This window comes from Lagenorhynchus albirostris, chromosome 1 (genome assembly GCF_949774975.1).
Source record: "Lagenorhynchus albirostris chromosome 1, mLagAlb1.1, whole genome shotgun sequence".
In the NCBI taxonomy this organism is placed as follows: Eukaryota; Metazoa; Chordata; class Mammalia; order Artiodactyla; family Delphinidae; genus Lagenorhynchus; species Lagenorhynchus albirostris.
The window spans coordinates 132171320-132191074 of NC_083095.1; the positions used below are offsets into that span (position 1 = coordinate 132171320).

Here is a 19755-nt window from a genome sequence, read left to right on the forward strand (position 1 = left end):
GGTACGTCCCAGTGGCTCCTGGGACTGGCATGGGAGGTTATTTTCCCCAGTTTACAGATTTGGAAGCTGAGGCTCTGATTGTTGGTACCAGACTCCCATTTCTGGGTCTCTTCCTCGACGTTCTCGCTTTGCTCTTGTCCCCGTGCCTGCCGACCACCTGATCTGGCCCTGTCCCTGGAACTCAGCACCTCGGACAGCTCCTGTAAGGTGAGGGGATGGCCAGGCCTTCCTTCTCGCGAGTTCAGGAGGAGCGGCCCTAGAGGAAGCTCGGGAATCTCGCGAGAGTGGCTGCTGCAGGCAGGCCGGCGCGGGCGCGCGAGGAACTGGCCCCGAGGCGCGCGCACGCTCGCGCACCCAGTCCCCAGACCCGGAGCCGCTCGCGGCCGGCTCCGCGCCGCATCGTTGGGTGCATAGCAGCGCAGCGCGGCGGCCTTTCCGCAGCCGAGCGACAGCAGCGGGTGAGTCCCGGGCCTAAAGGGCCAGAAAAGGGCTTTGGAGGGAAGTTGGGCGCAGGGCGAGAGGGGGTCACCCCATCTCCAGCTTTGTACACCCTACGCTTCACCTTTGGATGCCGGGGGCAGGTCGAGCTGGAGAGGCGCAGAGTCGAGGTGACCTTCCCTGTTGGGGCGGGGGAAGAGAATCTCGGGTGCCCCAGACCCCCCCAACCCCCGCCATCCCCATTCCCGGCTCCCACAGAAGGATCCCAGTCTTGGATGACGTCAGACTCCTGGATTCTGGAGCCTGGGCCTTGGGCCCTCCATACCCCCTCAGCCCCACCTGGCGTTCCCTGGAAACAGGCCTCCTCCTCCTCCTGGGGACGGCGCACGCGGCCTGGGATGGGGGCGTCTGGAGGCGGGGTGACTGTGGCCTCCTTTGGGTCCTTCCTCACAAGAGGCGCCTGCAGGTGGGTGCAGGTTGTACTCCCCACCTCCCAGACTCCGCCTAAGCGAGACGGCAGACCTTTGGACAGCTCGTCTGAACCGCCTCAGTGTTTCATGGGATGGGTGCATTGGCTTAAGCCTGTGGGCCGCCAGGGCTTTGGGGTGGTGTGTTGGGGGCGCCAGAAGAAGCTCATTCCAACGCTGACAGGAGTCAGTCACGAGGATTGGGGTGAGATGTTTGGGAACCCGTCTCTGCCCCTGCCTCTGGGAGCTCGTGATCCAAAGGTTGGAAAAACCAAGTATAGTCTGGACTGAGAATACACTATCTCAGGCAGTTCAAACCGGCAATGCCCCAGCTCCAGGATAAGAAGTTGAGGGAGGGCTGGGCAGACTTTCCCGTGGACACTAGGAGCACAAGGAGAAAGGGAGGCAAGAGGCAGTGAATAGGAGGCTTCTTGGAGGCAGTGAGATTGGGATGAGAGGAGAGGTAACAGAGGGCATTTTCGGGGAATAGTCTGGGCAAAGGCATAGAGGTGGGAATTAAGCATAGCTGTTGGGGAGCCTGGCCTGTGAGTCCAGCCATGTGACTGTGCGCATGGGGTGGAGAAGTCTGGAGAATTTTGCAGCCTGTGCCCTAACTGTTCTGCCTCCAAGGGGCAGGCCTCTGAGACAGGGAAATTTTTCTTGCAGGGGCATGACTGGCAGAGAGATTTTGTCTGGGGCTGCACAGATCGTGCTAGTTGAGATTTGATCTGGGTTTGATGAGCCTGAGTTGCTGAGAGAGGATTGACTGGTCATGGGCCACAGAAAGAGGGTCTTCTTAGGTCTAGCAAACCCATGGAGAGTTAGCAGTGTCCTGGGAGGGGAGCTCTGGTTAGGGGCCTTGGGCTCTGTTCCTGTTTCTTTAACCCTTTCTCTGGTGGGCTGGCTGGCCACCTCTTAACAAATTGATTCCTCTCTCTGGGTATCTCTTTGCCAGCACCCTTCTCTAGGGATGAAATAATAGGACTAAGTACCGACCTCCCTTGAGGAAGCTGCTTGTTCTAGTTTAGAGCGTCCTTCTCAGTTCTTCTACCTCTTCCTTTTCCTTTTCTCCCCCCTCCCTCTGCCTTCCTCTCCCTGTCCCTGCCCCCTCCCCACAGCAGTTCCTCTACAGGCTGCACTTCCTTCCTTGCTGACAGCCCGGAGTCTCTGAAGGTCTCCTGGAGGAAGTGTGGTACAGCAGGGTTCACGGAAGCTGTGGGCTTAGCCTGACTTGGGGAGGGCATCAGTTGCTCCACTCCTACCCCAGGAGGGTGTCCAAGGCTTAAGGAAGAACATGATTGACCATTCTCTGTGCCCTGCCCTGTGCTGGGTCCCTCCTGGAAGCCCCATCCATGACGGAACAAGGAAGAGATTGGATGAGAATGAGTGAGCACTTGGTGCCCAATAACTGGTTCAGAATTTAAGCAGTGGGAGGCACAGCAGGGATATCTGGAAGGGCTTCCCAGAAGAGGTGGGATGTGAGAAAAATAGAAGGACTCAGAGGCGCTGATGGGGCTCTGGTTTAGGGTCAATGGAAGCAGACGGGATGGCTTGATATGATCTGCATGAAGCTGGGTTGTGTGGGAAGCAGGTCAGCCTGTGGTAGAGAAGCAAAAGGTGGTGGGTTGGAGGTTTGTAGCTGATTGACACAAGGTTTTGATTGCCAAGCACAGGATCAGTAGGGGCTACTGAAGAGTCATCATAGGATGGTGATAGCAATGCTAGGAGTGTATTGTTCTCTGAGGAATATTCATAGTTTGGGGACATCAGGGCTGGAGATATGGGATTGGGTGTGGGATAAGGAGACCAGAGGTAGAGCAAGAGGGGAAAACTTCCATCTTAGCAGATAGGCTCTGGGCAGACAGCAAGAAAATGACCATTTCTATGCCAAGGATGGAGGCTCATCCCATCCTTGGCATAGAAGGATGGGGAGGAGGGAGGGCTGGTGAGTAGGGAGTCCTGGAACTAAGCCCAGGTCCCTATCCTGATCTGAGGCCAGGCTTGACTCCCTTCTCTCTGCCATGGACCTTACTCTCTTTACTGTGGGACCTTCTGTCCTCCCAACTTCACAGTTAGAAATGGAATAAATTATAGACTGTTTTTTTTGAACAAAATTCAGTTAGTATTTGCTGTCTTATTGATAACTAAGGAGGTGCTTCCTTAGGCCTACATCTCTGGGGGGATATGTAACACCCCCAATGCCTCCCAGCGTTATGAAAGACTCTCAGTTGAGGACTAAATTGCTACTTCTCCCATTTTTCAGTTTAAGAACTTTGGTTTGCAGAGGCCAGTCATTGCTGCTCCCCTCTCCCCCAACACAAGTATAAAGAGCAGAGAGCCTGGAACCTTCCATTTTTGTGACCTCAGCCTCCTGTAGCCCTCCCAAGCCTAAATTCTCTCTGGGCTAACCATGTACAAACAAGGCAGCCTTGCTCTGTGCTCTGGCCCTGAGTGCTGGCTTTCCCACCATCCATACTTTGCTACACTGACTTCTCTGTAACCATGGGCACACCTTTGGGAGACAGCCTGGGACCAGACGGGGGTCAGATTGGAGCCAGGGTTAGAGCCTCCTTCCTTGAGGCTCTTACAATCTAGTTATTGCCCACTCTCCCCCTGCCTCTCTTCTTTGTTTCCCTGGAGGACATTAGTGCTGGACCACAGTCTCCCTTTCCACATCCCATTGTCACATGGAGGGCAGTGCCTCCTTTGGCCACCCTTTCTACTAGCTACACCTGAGTCTGGTCATCATTGGCATGTGGCCACCTCCAAAATCTTAAACTCCAGTATCATTCTCTGACCACAGTCCAAATTCTGCTTTACCTACTTTGGGACCTCAAGGAGACCTCAAGTTCTCTGACACCTCCATTTTCTCTATCTCATGAGCATGACACCTTCTGTGTCCTTCCTGGACTCCATGGTCCAGGATTTTAACCATCCTCTGGCTCATACCTTCAATGACCATGCCACTTTGCCTGTGTGTCCCACCCCAGCAGCAGATCCCCCAAATCTGGATTCTACACTCAGAATGTGGAAAGCTTCTGGTGGCCATCACATACCAGGGCAGTCTGGTTCTGCTTCCGTGGAGGGTCTCCAGCCTCAGCTGTCCCTCCATCACTTCTAGAAACCCCTTTCCTCTTCCCATCAGCTCTCCATTCTATTCTATGGGAGGAGTATTCCAAACTTGGACTATTATCCCAAAGCCCTTTACTCATGGAGAGGGTTAGTTTGGGGGGGTTGTATGTAGGAGTTGGAACCACACTTATGTTTCTCCACTTCTTGAATCCCAGTAGAAGGAGGGCTCCTCATCTAACATACCCGCTCTGTGCTATGGGTGCTGACCCTACGTATCTCCTTAGATACCAGTGTCTGTCAGCTCTTTCCCCCTCTACTGTATCTTCAGCCTCTCCACCGTTTTCCTTAATAATACCTTCCTCCCGGCTTATATATATGCTCAAGTCTCCTATCTGGAAAATCCTTTCTAACTGTATGTCTTCCTCCTAGCTGCTGCTGTTTTAAACCTATGGCTTTGTCTCGCTAGAAAAGTGATATATGACTGTTGCAGAAATTTTAGAAAATAAAGATAAAAGAAAGACAACAAATAACTTGTAATGTCACTATCAAGAGATCGCTACTATTAATCCTTTATGGTGTTTCTTTGTTGACACTAATATCCTGTATGTTATATTAAAGTCTCAGCTGAGTTTTTTGATTAAAAAATTTTTTTTTTAGGTCTTTATTTAATTCATTACAATATTGCTTCTGTTTTTTTTTAAGTTTTGGTTTTTTGGCTGTGAGGCATGTGGGATCTTAGCTCCCCGACCAGGGATCAGACCCACATCCCCTGCATTGGAAGGTGCAGTCTTAACCACTGGACCGCCAGGGGTGTCCCTCAGCTGAGTTTTTTGAAAGATTAGTCGGCCTTTTCTTCCTCTCCTCATGTTCCCTCATTTCTGGGCAGCTGGCCTCTACCCCACCACTTCCTGAAGCTGTGACCTCCTAATTGCCAAATCAGCCCATGTCACACCGGACCACTCTGTGGCCACGGACGTTGTTGACCTGGTTGACCAGTCATTAAAAAGGTTGAGATAACCTGTATTCATTGACATTAAACATTTTCATGATATTGAGTGGAAAAAAACAGGTTATAAAAGAGCGTGTATAAAATGATCTCACTTTTGTCATATATGCTTATGTATACATAAAAACCAAAAGCCTAAAGGTCGGACTGTTAAAGGGGTGACCACTGAGAAGGTGGATTTTGGAAGAACTTGTATTTTCTACTTTATGCACTTTGATTTTTTTTTTTAACTTGCAGATATTTTTATACATGTTACTAAAAAGCAACATAATTTCATTTTATTAAAAAAGAAACTCTGAGGTTATATTTTTTAAAAGGAGAAGAGGAAGAACAGAAATCTTCAGTGGCTCGCAAGTCTCAGGATAAAGCTCAAATCCTGCTTATGGCCTTCAAGGCCAGGATGACTGGCCCCTCCCACCTTTCAACCCTATTGTTTCCTTTTCTTCCTTCCTTCCACTTTGGACTTTATCTGTGTGTGCTCTACTTTCTGTTCCTTGAATTCGCCGTGCTGTTACTCTCCTGACCTTCCCTTTGCATGTGCTTTCCTGGTTCTTTCCTTTCCTGGCCAACTCTTATTCATCCTCCAGGATTCAGCTCTGATACCGCTTCCTCTATAAAGCCCTCCCTGGCTTTTCCAGGATGGACCAGGGAGGTGCTCCTCTGTGTTCCCACAGCTTTGTGTACTTGCTTTCCTGGAGCACTTCTCAGGCTGTGGTGTAATTGCCCCTTGATTTAGCTGCATCCTCTACGCTTACCACCTCACTTTCAACTCAAACGTGTCTCCCCTATTACAGAGAAAATTGAAGCAGATATGTGGGATGTGCACTGTCCTTTCCAAGGCCTCAAACCTCCCCCATCTGCTTGCGTCATGTTCTCCTTCCCACCTATTAGGATTGAGGCTTGTCCCACCTCTTTGCACTGGACCTCATGCTTCTCCCCCTTTCAGGGGTTTGCTCCATTAATTAACCTCTGTCTCTATTGTAATTGCAACTCTTCCCTGGATCTTTCACATCTCTAGCTTATTAACATCCTAAACAAACAACCCTCAGACATAGTCCTCCCTGGACCCCATAGCCCACCCAGGTAGTACCCTGTCTCTGTTCTCTTCCAAGGCAGGCTTCTTCAACGTGCTATCTACACCTGCTCTCAGCTTATGTGCTCAACTATGTAATTTGGCTGCTACTACCCACTCCCACCCCTCCCCCCAACTCCCAGCTGCCACGACCACCAAAGTAGTTCTTGTTGGGGTCAGAGGTGACTTGCTGTTGCGTGTACTGAACATTTTTCAGTCCAGCCCTTTCCATGCTGGACCTCTCAGTGGCATCTGTCATATTTGTCCACTCTCTACTCCTGGCTTTGGAGACTTCACACTCTCCTGGTTTTCCTCCTGCCTCATCAGCTGCTCCTACTCATTCTTTGCCAGCTCATCCTCTTCTGCCTGACTTTTTTTTTTTAAAACAGGTTATACATTTACCTGATTCATAATTCAAAAAGATGTCCTAAATTTCATCAATTCTAAGATGAACATTTTGATATTTCCGAAAACATTTTAATGTCTGTGTCTTTAAAATTTTGGCATCTTATCATTATAAGTTGGTGGCATTTTTTTTCTTTCTTTTGTTCAATAAGATAATGATCTATCTTAAAATTGATGGTGTCTTGGATTTGATGGTATAAAGATACATAGTAAAAATTTCCTCCCACCTACTCCCCTACTCCACATGTATTCAGTTCCTCTGGCCCCCAGGAACCACAATTATTTTTTTCTTGATGTCCTACTAGAGATTCTTTGTGTATATATTGCCAAATGCAACTGTGTATATCCCCCTCCTGACTTAAAAGTATTTATTTATTTATTTTTAAAATTTTATTTTATTATTTTTTTAAATATTTATTTATTTGGTAGCACCAGGTCTTAGCTGCGGCTCGCCAGCTCCTTAGTTGCAGCACATGGGCTCCTTAGTTACTGCAGGTGGGCTCCTTAGTTATAGCTCCAGGCTTCTTAGTTGTGGCATGCAAACTCTTAGTTGCAGCATGCATGTGGGATCTAGTTCCCCGACCAGGGATTGAACCCAGGCCCCCTGCGTTGGGAGCGCCAAGTCTTATCCACTGTGCCACCAGGTCCCTTTATTTATTTTTATGAAGTATAATTGACATACATTACTTTCAAGTGTACAACATAATGATATTTATACAACATAATATTTGTATATATTGTGAAATGATCACCACAATAAGGCTAGTTAACATCCACTGCCACACATAGTTACAGAATTTCTTTTCCTTGTAATGAGAACTTTTAAGATTTACTCTCTTAGCAACTTTCAAATATGCAGTACAGTGTTATTAGCTGTAGTCACCATGCTGTACCTTACATCCCTGTGATTTATTTATTTACAACTGGAAGTCTGTACCTTTTGACCCCCTTCACCCATTTCACTCACCCCTCAGCCCCCGCCTCTGGAAACCATCAATCTCTTCTCTGTGGATGAGCTTGGTTTTTTGTTTGTTTGCTTTTTAAAATTTTTTTTTGTTTTAGATTCCACAAATAAGTGAGGTCATACAGTATTTGTCTTTCCTTGTCTGACTTATTTCACTTAGCATAATGCTCTCAAGGTCCATTCATGTTGTCACAAACGGCAAGATTTCATTCACCAACCTTTGGTATCTCATCCTTCTTATAACAGCCATTCTGACATGTGTGAGTTGATATCTCATTGTGCTTTTGATTTGCATTTCCCTGATGATTAGTGATGTTGCGCATCTTTTCATGTATTGATACCCGTTGGCCATCTGTATGTCTATTTCCCCAACTTTTTATTTTGAAAAATTTCAAAGCTACAAAAAGTTTAAAGAACAGTGCAATGAATGCCTGTACTAGGGTACTTCACCTAGATTCAGCAGCTGTTAACATTTTGTGACATTTGCTTTGTCTATCAATATCTCTGATTTTTTTTTTTTTTTTTTGGCTGTGCCGCGTGGCTTGAGGGATCTTAGCTCCCCGACCAGGGATTGAACCTGGGCCCACAGCAGTGAAAGCGCCGAGTCCTAACCACTGGACCACCAGGGAATTCCCTATCTTATTTTTTTGCAGAACCATTTGAAAGTAAGTAGCAGACAAGACACTGTATTCCTAAATATGTCAGCATGTTATCTCCTAAGAACAAAGGTATTCTCCTATGTAACCACAACACCTAAGAAATTTAACATTGAACAATGATATCTACTGTTCAGTCTATATTCAAATTTCTCTACTTGTCCTAAAAATGTCCTTTATAGCTGTGATTTAAAAATCCAGGACCAGTCATTGCAGTTGGTTGCATGTCTCTTTAGTCTCCTTTAATTTAGATGAGTCCCTTTACCAATTTTTATCTTTCACGACATTAACGTTTATCTTGGAGAATTTCCCACAGTCTGGATTTGTCAGATTCTTTTTCTTAATAATTATTTTCAGATTAAAGATTTTGGCAATAATACTGCATTGATGATCTTATGTCCTTCTGTGTGTATCACATCATGAGGCACATAATGTCCTTTTGTCCCATTATCAGAAATGCTAAGTTTGGTCACTTGGTCTGCCAGATCCTCTCATTATAGAAGTACCTTTTCTCTCTTGTGATGAATAAATAATCTGGGGGGGTGACAGACTGTGTGACTCCCCTCTTCCCTAACCACCTTCCACCCAGTGGTTTAAGCAGCCATTGATAATCCTTCCCTGTATCAGTTCTGACATAGGGGTTGCAAAATAATGATTTAAAAAATTATGTCATTCCTTCTATATTAGAACTTTTCTTTCCCGCCTCCCTTTCTTTTGTGTATTATAGTTCACTTATGCATTCTTTTCAGTGTGTTATGATCCATTACTGACATTACTCATATTTTTTCTCCAGCTTTTTATTTTGAAAACTTTAAAGTTGAAAGAATACAAGGGACACTCATATAACTTCACTCAGATTCACCAATTGTTAGCATTTGCCACATTTGCTTTGATTCTGTCTATATCTATCCATTCATTATTTCTTATTTTTCTGAACTATTTGAAGCAAGTTTGAGATATCACGATACTTTATCCCTAAGCACTTGAGCACATATTTCCTAAGAAAAAGGACATTTTCCTACATAACCTCAATACCATTATCACACCCAAGAAATGTAACATAGACATAATAATATTATCTAGAGTCTATATTCAAGTTTCCTCTGATATCCCAGTGTTTCCCTCTTGAACCGGGATTCAGTCAAGGTTGACACATCAGTTTTTGTTGCCATGTAGCTTTTTTTTTTTTAATATTTTATTTATTTATTTGGCTGCACCAGGTCTTAGTTGCGGCACACAGAATCTTTAGTTGCAGTGCTTGGGCTCTTTAGTTGTGACATGTGAACTCTTAGTTGCGGCATGCATGTGGGATCTAGTTCCCTGACCAGGGATCGAACCTGGGTCCCCTGCACTGGGAGTGCAGAGTCTTATCCACTAGACCAGGGGTCCCCAACCCCCCTCCCCCATCAGTCTGCAAGCCAAGGCCTGTTAGGAGCCGGGCCGCACAGTGAGAGAGCGAAGATTCATCTGCCACTCCCCATCGCTTGCATTACCGCCTGAACCACCCCCACCCCCCCACCCCTGCACCGTGCATGGAAAATTGTCTTCCGCGAAACTGGTCCCTGGTGCCAGAAAGGTCAGGGACCGCTGCACTAGACCACCAGGGAATTCCCCAACAATCTTTCATCCAGTGAAAGATTTAGCAGCCACTGAGGATCCTTGTCTGAATCAGCTATTACATTCATGATTGCAAAATTAGGAGATTTTCTAATTCTGTCACTCCTACACTTAGTGCTAGCATTCTTCTGAAAAGAATAGCTTGCTTTCTTCCTTCCTCCCTCTTCTTTTTAAAAATAAGAGTGTCACTTTGGACTCATGGATTATTTTTTAATAATGTTATATTACTGTCATTATTTTTGATGCTCTTAATTCTCCCAAATTTGGCTGTTGGTAGCTCCTTCAAGCTGGTGTCCTCTTGACACCAATTAGTTGAATTCCTTCTTGCTTCTGGCACCACAAGATGTTTTAGGCTAACGTTGTATTTCCTTGTCCTGGCTTGGGACCAGCCACATATTTTTAAAGTCATGAGTTCATATTGATGCCTCCAATTCAAATCCAACATCACAGGACTCTGTCTTACCTTCCTATATTCCATATTCTGTCTCCATACCTAACACTGAGAACCCAGGTTCCAACAACATGAACACATTCTCTCATATGCTGTCTGCTACAGTTCACATGACAGAGTTTCAGAATCATCACACTAGTACCAACAGTAACAGTAAACCCGCTAAGATTTCAGATTTCTTTCCAGTTGTTTTTGCTCTTGAGATATATCCCTCTAAGAGAACACAGAGTACTGAGATGAAGTCACTTGGCCAATTCTTTTTCCTGTGTGATTGTGTTATCAATTCACAGTATAGATAGCTTCATTTGGTTTTGTTTATTTCAATTTTAATGGTTCTCTCCAATTTCTTTTTTGTTTGTTTCTGTTTTTGGCAGCATTTCAAGGCTTGTGGGTTCTTAGTTCACGGACCAAGGATCAAACCCAGCCCTGTGAGTGAGAGTGCCAAGTCCTAACCACTGGACCACCAGGGAATTCCCCGCTTTTTTTTACTTAACAGTATATCCTGGAAATCATTCCATAGCAGTTCATAGAGATCATCTTCATTCTTTTTTACATCTATATATTACTCCATTGACTAATGTACCATAGTCTATTCAAACAGTTGCATTTAGGTTGTTTCTAACATTTTGCTATTGTAAAATAGTGTCATGTTGAATAACATGTATTTGTTGTTTCTTACTTGTGGGTAAATAACTAGAAGTAGGATTCTGGGGATAAAAGCAAAATATATTTTTATTCTCCTCTCCCCTCCTTTTTTTTCTTTTTTTCAATATGAAAGGTAGCATAAACTATTCTATGTCTTGCATTTTTTCAACTACTTGTAATTGTGGAGTTCTTTCCATATCAGTATTTTTTTTTTTAATTTTTTGACAGATTTTATTTATTTATTTATCTATTTATTTATTTATTTATTTTTGGCTGCATTGGGTCTTTGTTGCTGCTCTGTGAGGTGGGAGCTGCTTCCGGTTCATTCCACCATGGAAATGTGAGATGAGTCCTGCTCCAGGGAGTTTCCAGCCTGGCTGGGACTAAGAGAAGGACTAGGTTGGGTGAGCCATGATGTTCAACCTTCTCTGGCTCTTTTTCCTTCCAGTTCAGGACAAAGAGGAGTGGACAGGCCGCTGGGCCGGCTGGTGCCATCATGTCAGGTAAGGAGAGGGTGGGCCACTTGGGTAGGATGTAACGGTGAACGTAGGGTAGGGGTCCCTTTACGCCCCCTAGTTTTTGAAGGTCAGGTTCTTTCTGTCCTCTTGCCCCTGGATTGCCCCTGGTTCCCCACTGAGGCCTATTTATCCAAGACCCTCACTGTCTAGCCCTCTGTCAGACCTCTGACCCTGGGGACCAGGGGTAGCACATCCTGATGCTCTGGTCCTACCGTCTGTCTGACTGATAAGTGGCATGGGTGTCTCAGTCTCCATCCTCTCTGTCACCATTACTCTCTAATACTCTGAGACCTTTTCATTCTGGTTTCTGAGTTGGCTGGTTTCCAAAGGCTCAGAGCTGGAGGGACCTGTAGGGACTATTGAGTTTGACCCCCACCCCACTGGATAAACTGAGGTCTGGAGAGGGGTAGTGACTCACCCAAGAGCATAAGTGTTGGAGTGGAGGCTAGATAGAACCCACGTACCCAGACTCACCATGCTGCTTCCTCTACCCGGAAGTGGTCCCCCACTGAAGAGGGTGCTGCACCCCTGATGGACAGTGTTTATTGTTTTTATTCTTCTGAGAGACAGTGACACTGCCTCAGGGCTACTTTGGGAGACCTGAGGCAGTGGGGATAGCTGGGTGGGGATAGCAAAGTGGTCTGTGCCCACAGGGGCCAAGAGGGCAGCCCAGGCCAGGGAAAGAGTGATCATATTGGATCATCAGGGAGGGGAACATTCAGGGTGATACCATATGATGTGCCTCGCCCACAGAGAAAGTGAACAACTTCCCACCATTGCCCAAATTCATCCCACTGAAGCCATGTTTCTACCAAGACTTTGAGGCGGATATCCCTCCTCAGCATCTCAGCATGACCAAGCGCCTCTACTACCTCTGGATGCGTGAGTGCTGTGGGATGGGGGTGGGCCATAGCTGGGGAATGGGGGAGGGGGAAGGCTGGCGGGTGCTGGGCATTGGGACAGGGTCCCCACAGGCTCGGTGTCCTTCAGCCTCACTTGCAGCATCTGTGTGGGCCAGTAAGCCTTTCCCTGCCTGACTCCTGCAGGCTCCTCTCCTGGGCCGACTCCCCAGCTGGGCCTCAGTTTCCCTCAACCTCCCATCTAGGCCTCTCCCCATCTCCCAGTCACAGAGCAGCCGGGTGGGGGGGTCTCTGTCTGCGGTGTAATTCCTCATTTCTTCCTCTCCTTCTCCTTTTCACTGGAGTAGTTTTCCAGGGAACCTCTGATGACTGCCTCAGGATTCTGGATTTGGAGAGGAATCCTCCCCTCAAAGCCACATTTTTCTTGCTTTCTCTGGAAAATTGCTCAAAAAGAACATTCAGCTGGGATTTAGGAGATATGGGAGGAGGCTGGGCTGGTCACTCCACTTCCCAAGTGGCAGGTTCCTCATTTATAGGAAAGAGGGTATTGTCTCAGTGATCGCTGTGGTTCCACGTAGCTCTGCATTGAGTCTAGAGTTTTAATGTTCTAAGATTTTGAGGTTGAGAGTTTAAAAGCCCCAATTTCTCATGGTCTGTGGCAGTAGAATAATTATGGCCGGGGCACTAGATCAAGTGAGCTGGAGAGAGGTGGGACTGGGAAGAGAGATGTAAACCAATATAAAAGCAGTTTAATGTCTGTTCTATGTAAAGAGCAAATAAAATCAGTGAGAACACCAAGTTTCCAGTAAATCTGGGGGCAATAAACAGGGATGGAGGAAATACAGCTGAAACTCACAGAAAGAAATGCTTACCCTCATGGTGAGGGGCCCTGAGAAGGGTGTACCTTCACAGGTGACAGCGTTGTCAGGCCAGACTTGGGGAGCACTGGCCCTGGGCTCTGGGAACTCTGCCCCTGAGAAGATCTCATCCAGGAGCTGGATTTAAGGGCTATAAATATCTTCCTAAGTCCTCACTAGGTGCCCGCCAGATGCTGTGTTCCCAAGGAAGTGTATATAACCCTTGAGATGCTTCAGGGTTCTATTCAGAAGCCAGGACCATAGATACCTGGCTGTTTGAGGCCAAGATTAAGCCTGCCTTCCTTTATTTATTCAGTAAGTCTTTGTGGGGCCTTAAATGGACTCAGTCTAATGTTGGAGGAAAGGAGCACCCTTATGTCAGATGACCTGGGTGTGTGTGAGTGACAGCATCAGATGAGGAGACTTGAGGTCCCTGCTGGCTGTGACTCAAGGATACAGTGATTCCAAGGTTTAGCTAGATTATGTGGGCACAGAGGAGGGGGAGCCTGGGTGTCACTCTCGGGGAGCTTCTAGTTTGGTTGGTGGGCTGGGGTTTGTACCTGGGGAAGCATGAGAGCGCCCAAGTCTTCAGGAGGTCAGAGGGATGGGAGATGAATAAGGCTGCAGTAGTGAAAGAAGGCTTCTTGGAGGAGGTGGCATAATAATTGTCTAAGAAATGGATTAAAGAAAGACAGATCCCAGCCACTGCTGCCTGCCCCATTTAAGTGTGGAGCGGATGGTACAATGGCTTAAAGAGATGTTACCTTTTACTTTCCCCTTTTCATGCCCTACCTTGCAAGAGAAGATGGAAGATGGGTTTCCTGTGCCTTGGGCTTGGTGATTGCTGTGGGTCTGGGATGGCCAGGGGCTGAGGCCATTCTTATAAGGAGAAATTCTTATCAGGAGAAGAGCATTTCTCCCAGGCTGAGGCTTTGGGGCCCTTCAACAGGGCTTGCTGGGCTGAGGCTCTGAGTTCCTGATCTGGAGACGCTTTGTTCTCTGGATTTCTCAGATCCCCAGGAACGGGTGTGGGAGAGGGTTGGTCTGAGCTCCCAGTTTTCTTTCTCACAGTCTGTACTCCCTGTGTGTGTGTATGTATACGTGTGTCTTGTGTATCTGTGTGTGTGTATTCACTGATGTGACTTGTGGGTGTGAATCTGTACAAATGCGGTTTGCATGTGTGTTTGTATGTGTCTTCATCTTTCTGTGCTTGTGCTGTTTGCCTGTGTTTGACTGTGGGTCTGTGTTGAGTTGTGGGGGATGTGTGTGTGTCTGGGTGCTCATATATTTCTGCATGGGCCTTGGTGTCTGTGTGTGTGTCTGGTGTCTGTCTCTGTGTGTGCATGTGCTCCTGGGTCTGCAGTGAATAGCGTAACGCTGGCCGTGAACCTGGTGGGCTGTCTCGCGTGGCTGATCGGAGGCGGGGGAGCTACCAACTTTGGCCTCGCCTTTCTCTGGCTCATCCTCTTCACACCCTGCTCCTACGTCTGCTGGTTTCGGCCCATTTACAAGGCCTTCAAGTAAGTGATGGGTGCTGAACTCCAGCTCCTAACCCTGTCTCTTTGCCCATCTCCACTGTCTCTTCTCTACATATTTTTAATTTTAATTTTTTTTTTTTTTTGCCATCCTGCAAACTCACTTTCCCTTTGTTTACCCTCAGCTCAGACTGCCAGGTAGGATTTAGGCTTCCTGGGAGCTCTAGGCTGGGGTGAGAGGGCTGGAAGTTAGAACCTTTCTCTTAGTTCCTTCCTTCCTCACTCTACCCCTGGGTGGGGGCAACATAGAAACCGGGCCTGTTCTTGTTTTCCCTTCCCCAGGCAGCTAGCTGCATGATAAGTTTTGCCAATGGGGCCACCTGTCTTGACGGAGCTGTCCATCCCTGTACCCGTGGGGCTAGCTGATTTGGCGCCAAGTGGACCATCTATCCCCGTGCCAATGGAACAAGCCATCCATGTGCCACTGACACTATGTGCTAATGAGGGCATCCAACTCTGTGCCAAAGGGATTACCCACCCATGTATCAGTAGGGCTAGCTGTCTTAGTGCCAATGGGTGTCTGCCTTGTGTCAAGTGGGATTTGCAATCTTTGTGCCAATGGAGTGTCCCTCTCAGTGCCAGTGTGATCTCAAATATCTTTGCCTATTGGGCCCATCCATGTATGTGCCAATTAGGCTATAATCTTGGTGCCAGTAATGTGTCTGTTCTTGTGCCAATGACACCTTCTATCTTATGGGACCATCCATCCATGTACCTGGATGTCTTGGTGCCAGTAGGGCTGTCCAACCCTTTGACAATAGGTTTGTTTATTTCTGCCACAATGGTCCCATCTATTTCTGTGCCAGTGGGGCCAACCATCCATGTACCAGTGAGTGGTGCATTCATAAGGAGATCTCTCCCTATGTAATGCTGTACACACAGGCCTAACACATGGAAACTTGCAAAGGTCCATGGGTAAACGCTGTCCTATTTTGGCCTCTTAACTAAGGCCTTTAAATGTCTTCTGTCTATTGTGTACCCACTTAAACTTGGAAGGACTTAGAAGTCTTGAAGGCAGGGAAGCCCTGGCCCTCCACCCAGGTGATGGAAGCCATCTCCTCTGTTGCAGGACTGACAGCTCCTTCAGCTTCATGGCATTCTTCTTCACCTTCATGGCCCAGCTGGTCATCAGCATCATCCAGGCTGTGGGCATCCCAGGCTGGGGTGTCTGGTAAGAGACTGGGGTGTCTGGGACTGACCCAGGGCTAGCAGGGTGGCACCTGGGGTGTGTCCTTTGCTTACTTCTGTGGGCTAAGCTGCCTAGCCTGTGGGAACACCATGAGTTGTTGGAAGTGTGAAAGGATTCAGGATAGTTTATAGTAGACAGAGCCATAGCATCAGAGGGGAATGAGGACCTTGCAGTGGTTTTTAGGAGTGCTGAGGGGTATCAAGCGTCATGAGATTAAACTGAGGGAAGGAAGCCTTATGTCTGAGGAGCTTGTTTCCTGAGCCAAGGGTTCTTTCTGAACCACTGACACAGGCCCTTTGCATCCAATGATATCGTCTCTCCCTGTGACAATGAGATGGTCCCTTACTCTAGTGGGGTGGCTCCTGGGTACCCCTCACCATGCAAGGCAGCCCCACAGCTGGCCTATTTCTGCAGCGGCTGGATCGCTACCATTTCCTTCTTCGGAACGAACGTTGGCTCAGCGGTGGTGATGCTCATTCCCACTGTCATGTTCACGGTCATGGCTGTCTTTTCCTTCATTGCCCTCAGCATGGTATGTGGTCACCTCAAGGGTTAGAGGGTGGTGTTGGGAAGGGACTGTGCTCTGTAACAACCCTTCTCCCAAGTTACAAGAGGACCCAGGGGTCTTCCAAGGGACTCACTCTGGAATGGCTTGGTGGACTTTGCTCCCAGTGCACAGGGCATGGGTGGGAGGACTGGCTTTTACGGTGACTTTTCTCTGGCTCCCATGTCTTTTCTGGATAGGTTGCCTCTTCCCTTTGATTAACCCTTCCTTGTGCTCCTCATTCTACAGGTTCATAAATTCTATCGGGGCAGCGGGGGGAGTTTCAGCAAAGCTCAGGAGGAGTGGACCACGGGGGCATGGAAGAACCCGCACGTGCAGCAGGCGGCCCAGAATGCAGCCATGGGGGCAGCGCAGGGTGCCATGAATCAGCCGCAGACTCAGTATTCTGCCACCCCCAACTACACATACTCCAATGAGATGTGAACGAGCCAAGCCTCCCAGAAGCTGGCTGGGGGCCGGTGGAACGGGGGCTCAAGCCACACGTTGTGGTGACCAAGCAGGGTTCCCCCTTCCCTTTTTCTCCTCCTCCACTTTGTACAAAGAATCAGAGTTATATATATATATACATATATATGTATATCCTCTCCCCCACACCCTTGGATTCACGTGGAGCTGTCCCGTGCGGTGATAGCTGTGTCTGTGTCCCCTTGTGAATAGTGTGCAGTGAAGGTCTCTGTTGTTGTGGTGCTAGATGTATGTTTAGAACTAAACCAGCCCCCCACCCTCCACCAGGCTGCCCCCTCTGACCTTGGCCCAGGGACCCTTCATGGGGCAGAGGGAGGCATAGCAGAAGAGCCTGGCCCCCTCCCAAGGGTTATGAGCTGAAACTGTTTCCACTTTTGGTCTTACTGGGGAGCAGCAGTATTTAGAACTCATGGGGATGGTAGCGGGGAGAGTGGAGACCCGCAGAGGATCTTCTTCTGCTCCTTCTGATCCAGGTCTCTCCCCGCCATCACCCCCAACCTCCTCCTCCCCTCCTTTCTTCCTGCTGTCAGATTCCTGTGGTTCCTTCTCCTGCCCAGGGTCTCTCTCTTCTCTCTGTGGCTTTTCTTTGTCTTCTCCAAGGTTGAGTGTCCCAGTTGTATCTGCTCCTGAGACTGAGCCCCTTCCCAGATCCAGGAAGCAGACAGGGGAGCTGAGCCTTAGCCCTGATGTGGGAGGGCCCACAGCCGGAGATGCGGAGCCCACCTGGGTACCTGAATCCAGGGGATGGAAATGCAAGGCAGGCTCCTCTCTTCCCTGCCTTGCCTTCCCCTCCTTCTCTTCCCAGAGCCCCGTTGAGCCCCGTCTGCCTATGTCCCGGCTGTGGCCTGATTCTCCTACCCTACCCCTACTGTGTTCTAGGTGGCATCTGCCATCCATAAGGGCAGATTCCACTGCCTTCCCTGAAGAGCTAGGTAGTGTCCAGGCAATTTTCAGGTGTAAAGGTGCAGCTGGAGCAGAGGGTATGTAAATAACTACTGGTCCCTGGGTGTCGTTTGGTTGGCCCAAGCCCACTGGGCAGGTGCTACGTGTCTGTGAATGACCACTGGATTCCTGGGAGCGATAGCTGTTCTGTTTGGGTCTGATAGAAGGGATAGGCTCAGAGGGCTGGTTCTGGAGGGAAGATCAGAGGAGAAGGCAGGCAGGGCCCTGTGAGAGGGGATCATGCATCCCCCCCACCCCAGCTCACTCTTGGTCATAGGGCAGTTCTGGGCACTTGAACTCAAGGCCCAGGAAGAAGCACAGGCCCAATCCTATGTGGAAGCACAATGGCTGGAATGTGATTTCAGTTTAGGTCGGGTGGGAGGGGCGATTCTCTGGCTCTTGTTTTTTTTCAAATCAAGATTACTTGCTTCCCTCTGCCTACTAGACTTGATTCTTGGCCCTTCCTCACCCTGTCAGCAACCCCTTTCCTTTCCAGGCCAGTGACTGCAGGCCCGTTGTGTGCCAGACATTGTGAGAATGTTGTTCGTAGAGGCCCTGGCTCTCTCGGAGGCCTGGAGGGGAGTGGGTTCTCACCCAAGGAGCAGCTGCCCATTTCTCACTCACTGCCCCCACCTCCCACCTGGGCTATTTAGCTTGAAAAACCAAACCCCGCCTGGCCACTCTGGGCGGCTCCAGCTTAGAACCCAACACCTGGATTTCCAGGTGCCGTCCTGAGCTTTGAGCGCCAGGTACTTCATTTTCCTAAAAGGGGAGCTAAGACCTCTGGGAAGTTATCTTCCTAATGGTCCCTTAGGCTTGGGCCAGAATGTGATTGGCTCTCTCCTCCACCACTTTCTCTGCAGAAAGCAGTTGTCACAGGCCCTAGTACCTGAAAAGAGACCCTAGGTCTAGGTTCTTCCTCCCGTTTCCTTTCTCCCCTCCCAGACCTCTGGCTCCCTTTCTCTTTGTCTCTCTGGTAACTCCAGGAGGCCTGCTGCCAGCCCAGCATCCTTGACCTGTTGGATGCCACCTCCAGTCGATTTCCTGTCCTACCTGCCCTTTCTCTTTCCTGGCTCAGACCTGTATGGCCATGCCCTGGCTCTGCCCTTAGGAAGACCTGCTACCTGTGTGTGGCCCAGCTTGTCCAGGCCCTGGGATGCTGCATCTCCAGGCAACTATGCACTTTCCTGGGGAGGGAGCCAGTATGAGAAGTGGGGGCTGGGCACAGATACATCTCTGCTGGATGGTCTGGCTTGAGGGTCGGGTGGAAGAAGGCCCAGGTCAGTCTGGAAATCCTCAGGTCTTTGGCCAGCCAGTCACCTGCTTTTGCATTCTGCTGGTGCCCCCTGCCCCTCCTTGTTTCTGGGAGACACAGACCATTCTCCAACTGGCAGTTGACCTGCCTGGGCCAATGTGTCTGTCAGTGGTAACTGAATGAACCATAATAAAGGGGAACATTTGGCCCTCTGTGTCCTGCTGTGTCATGTGTCTTCATGTGGGCCTGTGTGGAGCCTCACCATGGGCTGTAGGCAATGGGGATAGGGTGGTTTGAGTGGGTCTGTCATTCCCAGAGGCCAAAAGTCACACACCTCTGTGTGGTTCTTTCTCTGAGGCAGCCTCGAAATTGCCACAGCGGCCTTCTGCCTGTTAGGAGGAGGAGTTCTGAGTTCCCTGAGGAAGAAGTAGAAGGTTGGATCAGTGGGTGAGAGGTGGTTTGGTTCAGATGGTCACTGTAGGCAGGGGCAGGGGTAGAGCACAGAGGGCCCCACCTCAGCTCTCATTGAAGGAGACTGGCAGCTGATTGAGGACCCAGGGGCCTGTGGATGCTGGAGAATGAAGGAGGCAGGGAGGTGTATCCAACGTGCCTTCCTCTGCTGCTTTCCCTTTGCCAATGCTGTGTCCTCCACTTGGAGGGCCGTTCTGGCACTTTTTATTTAAGCTCCTGGTCATCCTTCAAGATTCACCTTGAGTGACTCCTTCTCTGAGAGGGCTTCTCTGCCTCTGATTGTTACTTAGGACCCTCTCCTTCCT

At 48.6% G+C, this 19755-nt stretch overlaps 1 protein-coding gene across 1 annotated transcript; it reads left to right on the top strand.

The window, feature by feature from the left end:
- The first annotated feature begins 386 nt into the window (after positions 1 to 386).
- Positions 387 to 19193, top strand: SCAMP5 (secretory carrier membrane protein 5). Its single transcript, XM_060154263.1, has 8 exons — positions 387 to 458; positions 7981 to 8089; positions 11242 to 11296; positions 12065 to 12193; positions 14392 to 14548; positions 15633 to 15734; positions 16167 to 16284; positions 16546 to 19193. Exons 3-8 carry the CDS (start codon positions 11290 to 11292, stop codon positions 16738 to 16740), a joined length of 708 nt encoding a protein of 235 aa, XP_060010246.1. The 5' UTR covers positions 387 to 458; positions 7981 to 8089; positions 11242 to 11289; the 3' UTR covers positions 16741 to 19193.
- Positions 19194 to 19755: the final 562 nt, after the last annotated feature.